The 14,516-nt window shown below is 53.7% G+C and overlaps 1 protein-coding gene across 1 annotated transcript; it reads left to right on the top strand.

Moving 5' to 3' along the window:
* Positions 1-440: 440 nt before the first annotated feature.
* Sema3g (semaphorin 3G) lies at positions 441-13,405 on the top strand. The gene is made up of 16 exons (XM_041662842.1): positions 441-580; positions 2,487-2,647; positions 2,755-2,817; positions 3,051-3,170; positions 3,445-3,535; positions 3,648-3,764; positions 3,924-4,069; positions 4,267-4,381; positions 4,492-4,561; positions 4,840-4,984; positions 5,227-5,458; positions 5,546-5,637; positions 6,491-6,532; positions 7,935-8,169; positions 8,418-8,551; positions 10,890-13,405. Exons 1-16 carry the CDS (start codon positions 466-468, stop codon positions 11,352-11,354), a joined length of 2,343 nt encoding a protein of 780 aa, XP_041518776.1. The 5' UTR covers positions 441-465; the 3' UTR covers positions 11,355-13,405.
* The last annotated feature ends 1,111 nt before the right edge of the window (positions 13,406-14,516 follow it).

Raw genomic sequence — 14,516 nt, 5'->3', positions numbered from 1 at the left:
CCCCTGCCAGGATGAGCTGCTTGGGTGGGAAATGAGCTCTCTATCCCCGGCAACTTCGGCAGTCCAGGAGAGCTGGGCAGTCAGGTCAGCGGTGTCTCTGGAGAGGCAGGGAGCCAAGGCAGAACCCCCACTTGACCCTGACCTCTTTTTCAGGTTGTCTTGCCCCTTTGCCACAGGGAGCCTGGGTACTTGAATTCGTGCGTGTCCATCATTTAAACTATCTGCACCTCAGCTAGGAGGGAGTCTTCTAAGAGGGGAACAGGCTGGCTTCCTGCACAGGCACTTCGGGACAACTGGGGTGGCTGGAGAAACTGCAGGTAGATGGCAGCCTTGGAGCTCCTCTGCTTCCCTCGGCCTCCCGCCCTCCCACCCAGCGCTGGGTGGAGCCACCGCCTTATAAGTAGCAGGCTTGGTGGCAGCAGCGCAAAGGACATCCAGCAGCTGGATCAGAGCTTGGGTCCCAGCATGGTCCCCTCGACTTGGGCCATCTGCTGCCTCCTAGGGAGCTTCTTGCTCCATGGGGGCAGCCCCAGTCCTGGTCCCAGCCCCAGTGTGCCCCGTCTGCGGCTCTCCTACAGAGGTACTGGCCAGTGCTGCCCTGTTCGTGTGTGTGTGTGTGTGTGTGTGTGTGTGTGTGTGTGTGCATGCTGTGAATGTCTGTGAATGTCTGTGGCTGTAGGACATCCCTCAGCCAGCCAGCGGCGGCAGCGGTAGAGCCAGGCTCTGTAGATCCCTTGGTTAGCCCCTGGATGGTGCTAAGGATGACTGTGAGGAAATAGAGACACATCCTAAGAGCCATGGCCAAAGTGGGAGACTAATGCAGGGTGGAAACTGAGGAGGCTGCTGCAAGGGGAGGGAGGGAGATGGAAATCCTGAGAGACCTCCGTAGGGATGGGCACAGAGCTGGGAGGGGGACAGAGAGACAGGCGAAAGGGAATGTATAGAGAGAGTCTGGGTGGACATCCAGGGTGTGGGTAGAAGTCAGCCCTTGTCCTGAGCCACAGGGAAGGGAGAAGCCTCTTCTACCTCTTGCAGCCTGTCCTGGCTTATCATCCAAGCTCACCTTATCATCCCCTCTCCACCTAAGGTCCAGGAGAGCCTCTGCTTCCCTCTGCCATCCAGCGTGGTGTGTGTGTGTGCACGTGTGTGCAGAGGGGGCCTCCCATCTAATCTAGCTGTGTGGTACCGTCTCCTTTGACGGTCTATGGGGAAAGATGCTTAAGACCAAGATTTTATTACAGATTCTTCTTCACCAAAAATGTATCACATTGATTAATTTATTCATTTGAGAGAGGGGTAGGGAGAGAGACAAGGGGGGAGAGAGAGAGAGAGAGAGAGAGAGAGAGAGAGAGAGAGAGAGAGAGAATGTGTTGTCCAGGTGCACATGTGGAGGTCAGAAGACAAGTTGCAGAATTGAGGCCCCAAGGGATCAAACTCAGGTTGTCAGGTTTGGTACCAAGAGTCTTAGCTCGCTGAGCCATCTCACCAGCCCTGCTGACTGCCCTTGTGGGGAAGAATCACCCTCCTCTGGGAACCTCAGTTAGAAGGTGGAAGGTCCAAGCTTGCTGTGGAGACCAAGGGGGAGCTGTGGTTTTGAGGGGAGATCAGGCTGCTAGAAATGGCGTGCAAGACAGAAGTGAAGAGTCCATATTAACCAAGGAGGGCTTCCTGAAGAGGCCAGCAATGAGTCTGGGGATGGTGTGGAGTGCCGGAGGAGCTCTAGGCTATGGGTTGCTCTGGGCCTTCCCAAGAGTGCCAAGACCACCAGCTCTTTGCTGCGGCATCACTCCTACCTCCCCAGGGAACTATATCAAGACCCACAACTCTTGGGGCCCTCGATCCCTCCATCTCTGGGGTCATCCGGCAGGGCAGTGTCTGTGAGGGAGAATGTCATTTGTCCACAACTCTGAGGCTGGAGTCCTGTCTGGCTGTGTCTAACCTGCCCTGTGCCGTGTTGTTCCCTCTGCCTGGACCTATCCACCTTCCCGGCGGAGCCCGTCTTGCAGATGTTCACACTCTACTACCTTCCTCCTGACTCTCCAAGCTCTTTGTTGAGCTTGTTGACATAATTTCAACAAACATAATTTGGTGGGGCTGTCTTCCCTGGGCGCTTAGCAAGGTACAGATAGGATCCGGGGAAGTGGTCCACTGAAAGAGCAAGAGTCTGAAGAATGGAGGAGGGAGGGAAACTGGGAATTTGCTTAGGGGTAGAATGCTTGGGTGCTGAACGTGATGGAAGGTGGCCCTAAGTCTGATCTCCAGGACCACTTTAAAATAAAAAGAATGAAGGTAAATCGGGCTAGTTTGGGTGGGAGCTGAGAGCTGCTTCTACTCTTTGCCCCAAGAACCATGTCCCCAAAGCCTTCCAGCAACCCTGTGCATGGCAACATTTCCCAGATGCACGTGTGCGGAGTGTGTACAGCTGGGATCCCCATTTGCACTATCTGACTGGGGTTGAGACCCTAACCCCCCCCCATCTCTGCTAGATCTCCTGTCTGCCAACCGCTCTGCCATCTTTCTGGGCCCACGGGGCTCCCTAGACCTCCAAGTCATGTACCTGGACGAGTATCGGGATCGCCTCTTTCTGGGAGCCCGTGATGCCGTCTACTCTTTGAGGCTGGATCAGGCATGGCCAGACCCCCGGGAGGTGAGTGGGACCGATGGGGGGCGAAAATGGGGCACCTCCAGATGGGAGGCCAGAGGGAGACTCGAGACTGTGAGTGGAAGGATACTGAGACACCGGCTGTATTTCAGGTCCTGTGGCTGCCACAGCCAGGACAGAGGGCAGAGTGTGTCCGGAAGGGAAGAGATCCTTCGGTGAGTGTTGTTGACAAGAGCCTTTCCAGCTACCCACTGCCAGGCCATGGCCTGCAGCCGCTCCCCTGGTGCCTCTGCTTGGAGCCTTTGGAGCAGATCCTGAGTGTTTGGGAGGCCTGGGAAGAATGTGACCTTCACCCAAGTCCTCAGAGCTGATACGAAGCAGGGCTGAGCCTTAGAACCCAAGGGCATGGTGCACTTCTTCCTCACCCTTGGGCTCCTCCCTTCTGCAGACAGAGTGTGCCAACTTTGTGCGAGTCTTACAACCCCACAACCGGACCCATCTGCTGGCCTGTGGCACTGGCGCCTTTCAGCCCATCTGCACCCTCATCACAGTGGGACATCGTGGGGAGGTGAGCCTGGGCCTGGCCCCATGAGAGACTGGGAAGCAGTGACATTTCCTCCCTGCTGTCTGAACGCTTCCCATTGAACCAGGGTAAGACAGAGGGGGCAGGGGCTTGAAAGGCGCCTTTGTGCTGGGGTGCTGACCCCATCAGAGAGGCCTTGGATGAGGATTTCTTCCCCCACCCCCACCCTATGCTCCAGTTGCATGCCAGGGTCACTGCCTGGGCAGAGGCCTGCTTCTCTCCCAGGTGACACCCTTCTGTGCCCTTTTCCTGTCTCTAGCATGTGCTCCACCTGGAACCAAGCACTGTGGAAAATGGAAGAGGGCGCTGCCCACACGAGCCAAGCCGTCCCTTTGCCAGCACCTTTGTAGGTGGGTGACACCAAGCCAGAGTGGGCCGGGAGGGTGAGAGTTGGCCTGTGGCACTGGGAAGGGATGGGCTGGTTGCTGGGCCTGGCCCTTTCCTAACTCTGGCCTCTTCTAGGTGGGGAGTTGTACACAGGCCTCACTGCTGATTTTCTTGGACGTGAGGCCATGATTTTCCGAAGTGGGGGTACCAGACCAGCCCTGCGTTCTGACTCTGACCAGAGCATCCTACATGGTGAGGCCCCCTGAAGGCAAGGCTGCCTGGGATCCATCCCTCTGGGTGACAGAAGATAGCTAGAAGGTGGCACAAGATGGACAGGCCACACCTCCAGCTCCTGGGGTGGGGGAGTCATGTGGCTTCTCCAGTCACATCACTGCCCTGCCACTCTCCCAGACCCCCGGTTTGTGATGGCTGCTCGGATCCCGGATAACTCCGACAGGGATGATGACAAGGTGTACTTCTTCTTCTCTGAGACTGTCCCATCACCAGATGGTGGCCCAGGTCACGTCACCATCAGCCGCGTGGGCCGCGTCTGTGTGGTAAGCGCTGTGGTGGGGTGGTGAGGTTCAAGATCCCTGTTGTGACCTCCTTCCTAGACTGTCCCTCCACAGTAGAGAAACTGAGGCAAGGACACAGCGCTGAAATCCATCCCTCTCCCTATGCTTGGGGTAGAGGAACAGGAAGTGGGGCCCACCCTCATGGGGCATGAAGCCAACTCCAGCCTCCCATTCCCCAGAATGATGCTGGCGGCCAGCGGGTACTGGTGAACAAGTGGAGTACCTTCCTCAAGGCCAGGCTGGTATGCTCTGTGCCTGGCCCCGGTGGGGCTGAGACTCACTTTGACCAACTGGGTAAGGGAATGGCCAACCAGGACTGGGTTCTGGGGGTAGGGAGGGCTCTGAGCAGGTAAGTCAGAACCCTGGCAGCTGCTATGATGCTAACGCCTCTCTCTGTGTCCCAGAGGACGTGTTTCTGCTGTGGCCCAAGGCAGGGAAGAACCTTGAGGTGTATGCGCTGTTCAGCACCGTCAGGTGGGCACGCTTTACGCCCCGCACCCAGCCACCTCAGTCTGGCTTCTCTGTTGAGCCTCTGCCCTCACGCCACAGTCTTTCCGTGCTTCTTCTCCCTGACTCGGTGACGCTGTGACTATTCTCTCATCTTAACCTTGTTTTTGTCACTGTCTCTGTGTCCTGCGTTCCAGTCTTTGTTTTCAGTAGACACTGTCATCTTCCGTATCACTTACTGATCCAGTTTGTATCACCTGCAACTCCCTCGGCCTGGCCTGATTATCCCTGTTTGTCCTTGGCAGTGCTGTGTTCCAGGGCTTTGCCGTCTGTGTGTACCACATGGTAGACATCTGGGAGGTCTTCAATGGGCCCTTTGCCCATCGAGATGGCCCTCAGCATCAGTGGGGACCTTATGGGGGCAAGGTGCCCTTCCCCCGTCCTGGCGTAGTAAGTAACTGCTTGGGACCAGGCAAAGGAGTCCTAAGTAGATGATGCAGGTGGTAGGGGTCGGGGGAGCCCCTCTGTAGGAAAAGCTTCCGGTTTTCATCCATCCCATGGTAGTTGTGGGCCGGGTTTCCAGAGGGTTTGGGAGAAGAGCCTCTGCTATGTGCTCCCCTGCCTGGAGGTGGAAAGAAGCCTGGCAGTGCCATCCTGGGGACTGCAAGTGTCCCCTTTATTGCCACTTGCAGTGCCCTAGCAAGATGACCGCACAGCCTGGGCGACCCTTTGGCAGCACCAAGGACTCCCCAGATGAGGTGCTGCAGTTTGTCCGAGACCACCCACTCATGTTCCAGCCTGTGAGGCCCAGGCGTGGACGCCCTGTCCTGGTCAAAACTCACTTGTCTCAGCAGCTGCGCCAGATTGTAGTGGACCGAGTGGAGGCCGAGGATGGGGTCTACGATGTCATCTTCCTAGGGACCGGTAGGAGGCAAATAGAGGTAGCCAGGTTTATGGGGATAGGGTAGTTCCTTCCTTCTTGTCTCACTAACCCTTGTTCCCCTGCTCCAGATTCAGGGTCTGTGCTCAAAGTCATGGCCCTCCATGCTAGTGGCTTGGCTGAGCCTGAAGAAGTGGTCCTGGAGGAGCTCCAGGTATTTAAGGTGAGCAATTGGGGGGGGGCTCTACCTCCCACCCTTGGGCCTGGGGTAGGTTCCAGGGGAGTGAACCCAGGGGAGAAGCTCGAAATATGGCACACACTGCTGAAGCGGCCCTGGGGTGCTTCTAAATTACTGGGAGAGCTAAGGTAGCAAGTGGACTGTAGACTCAAATGCCTGGTGCTTTCTGGGGAGGGAAAGCCTTATCAGGTTCAACTTGCAGTGATAGAGTGGGTGAGACGCCAAGTCCCCGAGAGTTCTCCTCCCCACATAGATCTGGACAGGGAGTGACTCTGTTTGGGAGGCTGTTTTGATTATGGACATGAGGCAAATGATTTAGAGCAGTTGGTTCACGGCTGGGGAACATTGTGGGGAGGGATGCTGGACCCCTGTGCCGAGTCTCCCGCTTGACCTGTCGGCCAGCCAGGATGAGGGGACATTTCTGGATGTCAGGAAAAGACTACCCAGCTGTACATTTATTTATCTGTCTGCACTCAATCTCAGAGAAATCTACCTGCCACTGTCTGCTCTGTGCTAGGACTAAAGGCATTCACCACCGTAGCCGGCCTTTGCTTTCATTTTGGGGATCACGTGTCTCTGTGTAGCTTAGCTTAGACTGAGACTTACTATATAGAGCAGTCTGGCTTTGACTTCTCCGTCTTCTTGCCTTGACTGCTCAAGTGCTGAGATTACAGGCAAGCACCACCTTTCCCCAACCCCACCCATCCTTTGCTGCCAGGAGGTACAGTGATCAGGTGGAGGGCAACTGGCTCCTATACCAGGTTTGGGAGATGTTGAAAGCAGGGATGCTGGACAGAGTCTTCACCAGCCCATCCTAAGACCCCCATCTCTTCTGCAGGTACCAACACCCATCACCCAGATGGAGATCTCTGTCAAAAGGGTAAGGCCCACCCCTTCCCCATGTCCCCTTTCCTAAACTTGCTTTGGATTCTGTTGGAGAGCTGGGCCCATCAGATTTGATTAGGTCTCGCAGCTAAGGCCGAGTCCAGCAGGGAGCAGAGTGTCATGTGTTCAGATAAAGTCACAGAAGCCCCTGGGGGAGCCTGGGAAATAAAATCCAGATTTCTAATCAAACAAGGTTACTTCGTTTAGTGGTATGCTGTATGCCCTTAGCCGTGTGTGTGTGTGTGTCTGTCTGTCTGTCTGTCTGTCTGCCTATAGGCTAGAGGATCTATCTCCTTAGTGTCATTCTTCAGGAGCTGCTCACCTTTCTTTGAGACAATTCATTGGCCTGGAGCTTTCCGATTAGGCTGGAGTGGCTGGCCAGCCGTCCCCAGAGCCACATGTCTCTGCTTCCCCAGCCTGGAGTTGCAGGCGGGGCCACCATACCCTGCTTTTTCACATGTAGTTTCTGAAGACTGAGCTTGGGTCCTTGTGCCTCTCCAGCCTCTGAGCCAACTTCTTAAACCTTTAAAAACTATCCTGCCAAGCTCATGTTGCAGTGAGCAGGAGGCTGAGTCTACAGGCCCCTGAACATTATCGTGGCAAATGGAGGGTGAAAATAAGAGAATGGTTTGTAGAAGTGGCTTCTGTCCTCTTAGCACATGGGGACAAACTCAGACTGCCAGGCGAGGTGGCAGTACCTTTACCTGCAGAGTCATAACTCTGGTCCAAATTTCAGTTTTTATACTGGGAATACTGTGGACATGCTACATGGGGCTGAGGACAGCTATGCGCGTGGCCCAACACAGAATTATGAACTAACTTTAAAACACGAGTTGGTTTTTCCCTCCCCTAGGTTTTTTTTGATAACTCAGTTGCTCACACATGAACTTTGCAGATGACAGTGTTATATCACAATATCAGGAGTTTGGTCATGCCTGCAAGGTACAATTCTGAAGTCAGAGGTCAATCAGCCAAAGTCCCTTAGGCTAGCCAGCAAAGGTTGACAGCAAAGAAGGCCCAAAAAAGTCTTTTTTTGTTTTGTTTTGTTTTGTTTTGTTTTGGTTTTTTGAGACAGGGTTTCTTTGTAGCTTTGGAGCCTATCCTGGAACTAACTCTTGTAGACCAGGCTGGCCTCGAACTCACAGAGCTCTGCCTGCCTCTGCCTCCCGAGTGCTGGAATTAGGCATGGGCCACCACTGCCCAGCTCCGAAGAAGTCTTATAGAAAAGCCACCAGGCCACCACCCTCCATTCACAGCCTAGCACATGGTCTAGAGAACATTCATCATCTCTAGTCTGGAAGTCTCCCTGAAACTGATGGGTCTCGGGAAAATCTGGGAGTTGAGAGCCTGTTGGTGAAGCCTAGCTCACCGCGGCTCTTCTTGTGTTCCTTCCCCAGCAAACGCTGTACGTGGGCTCTCCACTGGGCGTGGCCCGGCTGCAGCTGCACCAGTGTGAGACTTACGGCAGTGCCTGTGCTGAGTGTTGCCTGGCCCGGGACCCATACTGTGCTTGGGATGGTTCGTCTTGTACCCGCTACCGCCCGAGTTTGGGCAAGCGCCGGTTTCGTAGGCAGGACATCCGGCATGGCAACCCTGCTCTGCAGTGTCTGGGCCAGGGCCAGAACCACGACAGTGAGTGGTGGGCTGGGGATGTGGGTTAACCTGTGAGCTGGACTTCATCCCTGGGAAGTAAGGGCTTAGAAAAGTCCTATTGTCATAAAGTCCTCGGTTTCCCTATTTGTGGGGCTACACTCTTTTCGCACTGAGAATGTCTTGCGGGTGATGAATGTCTAAGTCGTCATCTGATGCCAATTAGTTTGTGGTCCTCAGAGCTGGGGTCCCTGAGTTCCCATGCCGACCTGACCTGGTCCTCTCTACAGAGGAAGCTTCAGGACTGGCGACCAGAGTCTTTGGCACAGAGTACAACAGCACCTTCCTTGAGTGTCTGCCCAAGTCTCCCCAGGCTGCAGTGCGCTGGTTCTTACAGAGACCGGGGGATGAGGGGACCGACCAGGTGAGTGGAGACCCCACCTTGAGAACTGCTTCCCTCCATGAACTCCAAACCCTAAGCTCTAGAAAGGGACTCTGGGGTGAACTGGCAAAGATCATCCTGAGAAAAATTATACCCCAAGGTACCTATAAAGACCTCTCCATATTTCTGCTTCTGGGAGTACCTAGGCTGGATGTAGCTACAGTCAGCCTCTCTAGCCTGTGAGGGGTGGGGCAGAAGTTGGAGAGAGGGAATGGGGTCCAAGGTGGTCTGCAAGTTGTGCTAACACATGGCTCAGCTTCGAAGGGTCTCTTCCCCAGAGTTTAATTCTTCTCTGCCTCAGCCCTGGTCCCTGACCACTATGTTACCTTCTGTTGCTAGCTGTATAGGCCTGCCTGGACCATACAGCCTGCCTACCACAAGTCAGTTAGCGAGTTGGGCAAGGGGTTGGAGATTGAAACACACATGTGTGCACGCATGCACACAGAGAGACACGGGTCATCCTTGAAACAAGAATGCCAAGAACGCCAACTTCATTTTGTTCCAGGGCAGCTCTGGCTCTAGGGATCCTTTCAGTTGCAAGCCCACCAGAAACCATTCCCCTGCCATCAGGAAGGTCTCATGCTCAGAGCAGCTACAAGCATAAGAAAACAAGTTGTTTACTCCGGCAGGCAAGGGGTCATAGAGAATTCAGGGTCTGAGGATCCACAGTCCCCAACACCTGTCGCGGACTGACTCTCTTGGAGATCAAAGACCGAGGGAGAACAGGGGTGAAGGCTTAGGAGAACCCAGGATTCGGCGAATGATAGACAGACACAACTCTAATGAGATTTGAATCTGCTGCAACTTTACTAAAATTTAAGCATCACTTTTAAGAGATCACAGAAGGAAGTTGGCAGACATAAAAGTTTCCATAGAAAAATGATTACAGACAATTGATTATTCCCAGCAAGTCTTGTGGTCAGGGCCAGGTGGGCAGAGCTTTTCTTTGAAATTTGTCTCACACCACTAACTAACTGTGCTTTTTCATGGCCCTAAATCATATCTGCCCTCAAGGTAACCAAGGTAACCCAAACACCATTCTTCAGGATTCCACCCCCAGGGTTTGTTTCAATATTGAATGGCTGGCTTCATGTTATCAAGAATATCTTGCCTTTTTTTCCTATCTAAAATGTACCAGGGGTTTCTCATTCTGGCTAGCCTCTCCATAAATGGTAATTCATGCCATTCCATACATTTTCCTTCATAATTTGCCCATCTTCTACCAAATCTCCTATCATGAGCTCTTTCTGTTCTAGGGTATCTGTAAATTCCCCCAGAAAGTGAGCCAGAGTCTTAATCAAGGGAGGGAACTGACGCATCAGTTCCTCCATATTCAAGGAGCCGTTAGGAATGTTTCCTGGTTCCTTGAACAGATTTAAGTTTTTGTCAAGAGAAAAATAGAACAGAAGAAAGGACAGCAGAGTCAATGCAAGAAACCATCGCCAGGAACAAAGTGAACGAGGTCGTTGAGGCTAATCAGACACCTCAACTCTGAGCAGACTGCCAGGGAACCGCCGGGGGCCAAGCTCCAAGAAGCATGAGCCCCTCATTTTGAGACGGCCACCACCTGAGAGGCATTTTGTCACACAGGCGAGACAGCCGTGGATGTGGCAAACACCTAGCCCTAAGCTTCTTCCTCAGAAGCCAGTTGTCCGGCCAAGCCCTCTTCTGGTCCCAACTGGGAAGGTCCATCCACCCCCAAGATGGCTTCAGTCTGGGGTGTGAGGCAGAGCAGAGTTGGGAAGGGTTTTCCCATGAGGAGGGAAAAAAGGAGGGGTTTAATTACAAGGGGGGAGGGCTCTTCCTCCAGCTTGGGAGCCAGGGAGGACAAGCCTGGGACCAGCTGCAGGGCTGGGCACTGAGGAGATTCCCTGGAGTAGGGGGAGCAACAAGATGAGGTTACACAATGCTAACCACCCAGGCGGTTTACCCTCAACGTGCAGATGCACAGACCAAAGCCCAGACGGGGTTAGTTAGTAGAAGAACTTGGGCTCAGAGCCAGCTCTTGCCTCCCACACTTGAGTGGGCACTTAGCCCACTCCAGGCTTGGGCTGTGGGTCTCACACTGTGGGGAAGTGAACAGAACAGACCGAGACAGGGAAGGGCCAGCATGACTGCTCGTGTGTGTGTGTGTGTGTGTGTGTGTGTGTGTGTGTGTGAATATGTGCATATTTGTAGAATTCTCCTTAGCTCAGAGTAAAACCTCATTAGACACACACCTAAGGATGGTAAATGTGAAAAAGCAGGGCAAAGAAAATGAGATGAATGTCCTCCCCAACTCCTTGCTAATGTCTCCTGTGCCCTCCTACCCACCCTGTAGGTGAAGACAGACGAGCGAGTCGTGCAAACAGAGCAGGGGCTGCTGTTCCGGAGGCTCAGCCGCCTGGATGCAGGAAACTATACCTGCACCACACTGGAGCATGGCTTCTCCCAGACTGTGGTTCGTTTTTCCCTGGAGGTGATAGCAGCTGTGCAGCTGGACAGCCTGTTCCTTCGGGAGCCAAGGCTGGAGGAACCCTCAGCCTGGAGAGGCCTGGTCTCTGCCTCACCCAAGTCGTGGTATAAGGACATCCTTCAGCTCGCTGGTTTTGCAAACCTGCCCCGTGTGGATGAGTACTGTGAACGTGTATGGTGTAGGGGTGTGGGGGAGCGCGCAGGCTCCTCCCGGGGCCGGGGGAAGCAGGCTAAGGGCAAGAGCTGGGCAGGGCTGGAGTTGGGCAAGAAGGTGAAGAGTCGGGTGCTGGCTGAGCACAACAGGACACCCCGGGAGGTAGAAGCCGCATAGAAGATGGCTGAGGAGGGAGTGGACAGGCTGGGCTGGGGGACTCAACACCATCTCCCTCCCACCCAGCTAGAGCAGAGGAGGCCAGGGCACCTGGTTATCTCTTAGAGATGGAATTCTCTACCACCTACAGGCAAGACTAGAGGCTGGTGGGAGGGACCGTGCACCTCAGCCTCCCCCTGCCCTTCTCTGTGTTCTCTGTCCCAGGCTGGAGCTGGCACCCCTTGATTATATGTCCCAAGGGGCCTGCTATTTGTTCTCAGAGATGGCGTGGCTTCCGGAGCACATTTCCCGTTGTGCCCAGAGGCAAGACGGTTGGGTGGTTCTTTCTCAGCTTGCAGAACAATAGCCATTCTGAGTGGGTGTATAGGTGGCTCTGAGGGGTGTGTTGGCAGTTCACCAGAGAAGGGGAAAGCAGCCTTGTAAGATGGCACTCACGAAGAAGCTCTTGCCCCAACAGAGGTGTGAGAGAAGGTGACAGAGTGAGGAGGGAGGGGAGCACTCTTCACCTGCCTCCATGGTTGGTTTCTGATAGACGTTTCTCTGCCTCAGCCCATCACCCTCTCATACTTACAGAGGAAGGGATTGCTGGAGCCTGGAGGTGGCCTGGCTCCCCCTTTACACCAGCATGGTACCCATTTACCAGGTCCCAAACTGTCAGGCCACGTTTGTGGGGTGCCCGCACCTCACCATCTGGAGGAGGTCTATGGGGTGGAGAGAGGGGAAGAAAGCAGCTGCAGGAGGCACGGGCTACTTCCTAACGGTGAGGTTAGAAGTGGGCTCCCTGAGAACTGCAGCCAGTGGGCGGGGCCAGCATGCTGGGCTTTGTCTAGGGTCACAAGGAACTAGAGAGGGGTGGGTCCCTGACAGGTCCCTGGCAGGTCCCTGACAGGTGTCCTCAAGAATCAAAGTGACATCAATTGGTTCAGGAGTTACTGGGTAGGCCAGACATTTCCAACCCTGAGTCTATATTTTCTGCTAGACATAGGGTGGTCATGATGGCTCATTTATACGACTCCCATGTTTTTCGTGGTACTTGGGGTTGAACCCAGGGCCTCACGCATGCTGGATTGCCGCTGTGCTCTGCCGCTGAGTTATAACCCAGCTCTCATTTTCTCTTTTTAATGGAGACCATGGAGAAGAAACTGGTGGAGTGGCAGTTCTGCTGTTCTAGGAGAGGCTGGGTAGCAAGGGCACATCTGGCCCAGGCTGGAGGGGAGGGGCTTTGCCATCAGCTGTCTCTCCAGCTGGGGAGCGGAGTGGGGGAGGAGGACAATTAAATGAAAAGCTATTCCCAGCCCGAGGGTGAACAAGTTAGTGACGCACAAGAGGGCAAGTGTGAGATCCCTCCTTTGAAAAGAAGGAAAAAGAAAAGAGGGGGGGGAGGAGAAAGCAAGATAGAGGTTCTTGTTTTATTGAAGTCCAAACTGTGGGTTTATTTCCTCTATCTGCCCCCCCCCCAGTGCTGGGATCTGAACGTGCACCCCTTCTCCACTTGCTCATCCGGCGAACAGCCCTGAAATCCACCCGCCCAAACCCAGATTCCCTTCTACTTGTGGGTGCCACCCCTTGGATATTGGTGGATTAAACAAGAGGCGAGAGGAATGGGTGGAAGCTGGGGGAAAGAAGGGATGTGGAGATAGAGGAAATGAAGGTCGTAGACCCTTTAGAAGGAGGAGGCCCTGAGAAGACAGAAAGTGGCAACCTAGCCCTCAGTGGCCTTTGGACCGACTCTACTTTGCCAAGCCCTGGGTAGGATCCTCTGGAGAAACATAGGGAGAAAGAAATTGACATCCCGAACAATGTTCCCCTCTGCTTGGAAATAGGACAGCTCCTGTCGACAGCCGCCCTCCCCATGGTACCGTGGTACGAACACCTAGGAACACTGCGTGAACTGTGTTTGAGCTAGTGTTTTGAAACGGGCCTTTTGGCTTCTCGGTCTTCCAAGCATAGTTACTGAAATTGCTGTTGATATTTTTATTGTCGTGGTTACTTTTGAGCTCTGATGAGGGACGCAGAGCCATAAAGGGATGAAAAAAATATTTATATCACCCAATTACATCATGACTGTTTCTGTGTGCTTTTGTACTAAACTGATGGATGTGTGCTACCAATGAGGAAGGAAGAACACTATGTGTTCCCGGAAATGGTCAGCAGAGATGGCATTTTCTAGCAGACAGGCAGTGTACGACAGCGGAAGAAGTCAGAGGGTTTTGCTCATAAAGCAGAGATTACTCAATACACAAGGAAAATCCTGTCCTGAGGGCTTATAAAATTGACCTTTCTGGAACTTCAGAAGATTTTGAGGGGGCAGGAGAAGCTGGCAAAGGGCAGACAGGCACGTAGGCGGCTCCGTTCCTTTTTCACAACTCCTAACATTTGTAACACTGCCTCTTAGCCTGGTACTGCCTTCATTATAAGCCATACACTAATGTATATTAAGGCCACCGAAATCATGCCCGGGCCAGACTAGATTACAGCTTCTGTGGAGGAGGGGAGGCCTTGAGAGTGAGCTACTGGGCCTGTTCAGAAGACTTTCTGACCACAATCCCCATTGCTCCAGTGACATCCTTCCCAAAGTCTACACTGATGCTAGGGGAAGATGGGGGAAAAACTACACGAACATTTCAAAACAGAGGGGGACAGCAACCTACCTCCCCAGGAAACTGGCTGTGACATCTAGCCTGGCTAGAGCCCTTGGAGAGTAGCAAAACAGGTCAGCCATTGATCTCATCTTGTAGGTTGACTCTGGAACCAGGTCCCCTTTTTAACCTGAGCCCCCTCTACGGACACCTAGGCTTCACTGAACCTGACGCTCCATTGCCCTACTTCAAACCATCATCCCCACTGACTAGAGGCATCGCCATTGTGTTTACTTGGTACTGGCCCAGCAAAGAGTACAGATGTGGTCCCCTTAGCCCCCCTCTCCCCTTGGCCACACTGTGCAGCCCCTGCTCCCAGCTGTCACTGCCACCCACGTTCCCAGAGTCATCGCCCATCTTTCCTCCCCTCACTTCTTAGCTCAAGCCCAATTTCCGGCCTCAGTAATTTCACCTTCTATCTTTCTCTTGCAGCTTTTCCCTCTGACTCTCATACTTCCTCTGCTGTCCAGACCCCTGGTTCCTGATCTCCCAAACAGGTTTAGAGCTAAAAGGAGGTGGAGAC

This window comes from Microtus oregoni, unplaced genomic scaffold, assembly GCF_018167655.1.
Source record: "Microtus oregoni isolate MIOR12 unplaced genomic scaffold, Mior012 000013F_ref0000133, whole genome shotgun sequence".
NCBI classification, from domain to species: Eukaryota; Metazoa; Chordata; class Mammalia; order Rodentia; family Cricetidae; genus Microtus; species Microtus oregoni.
Note: the sequence above shows the minus strand (reverse complement) of the source record. Positions and strands in the feature narration are given on the sequence as shown.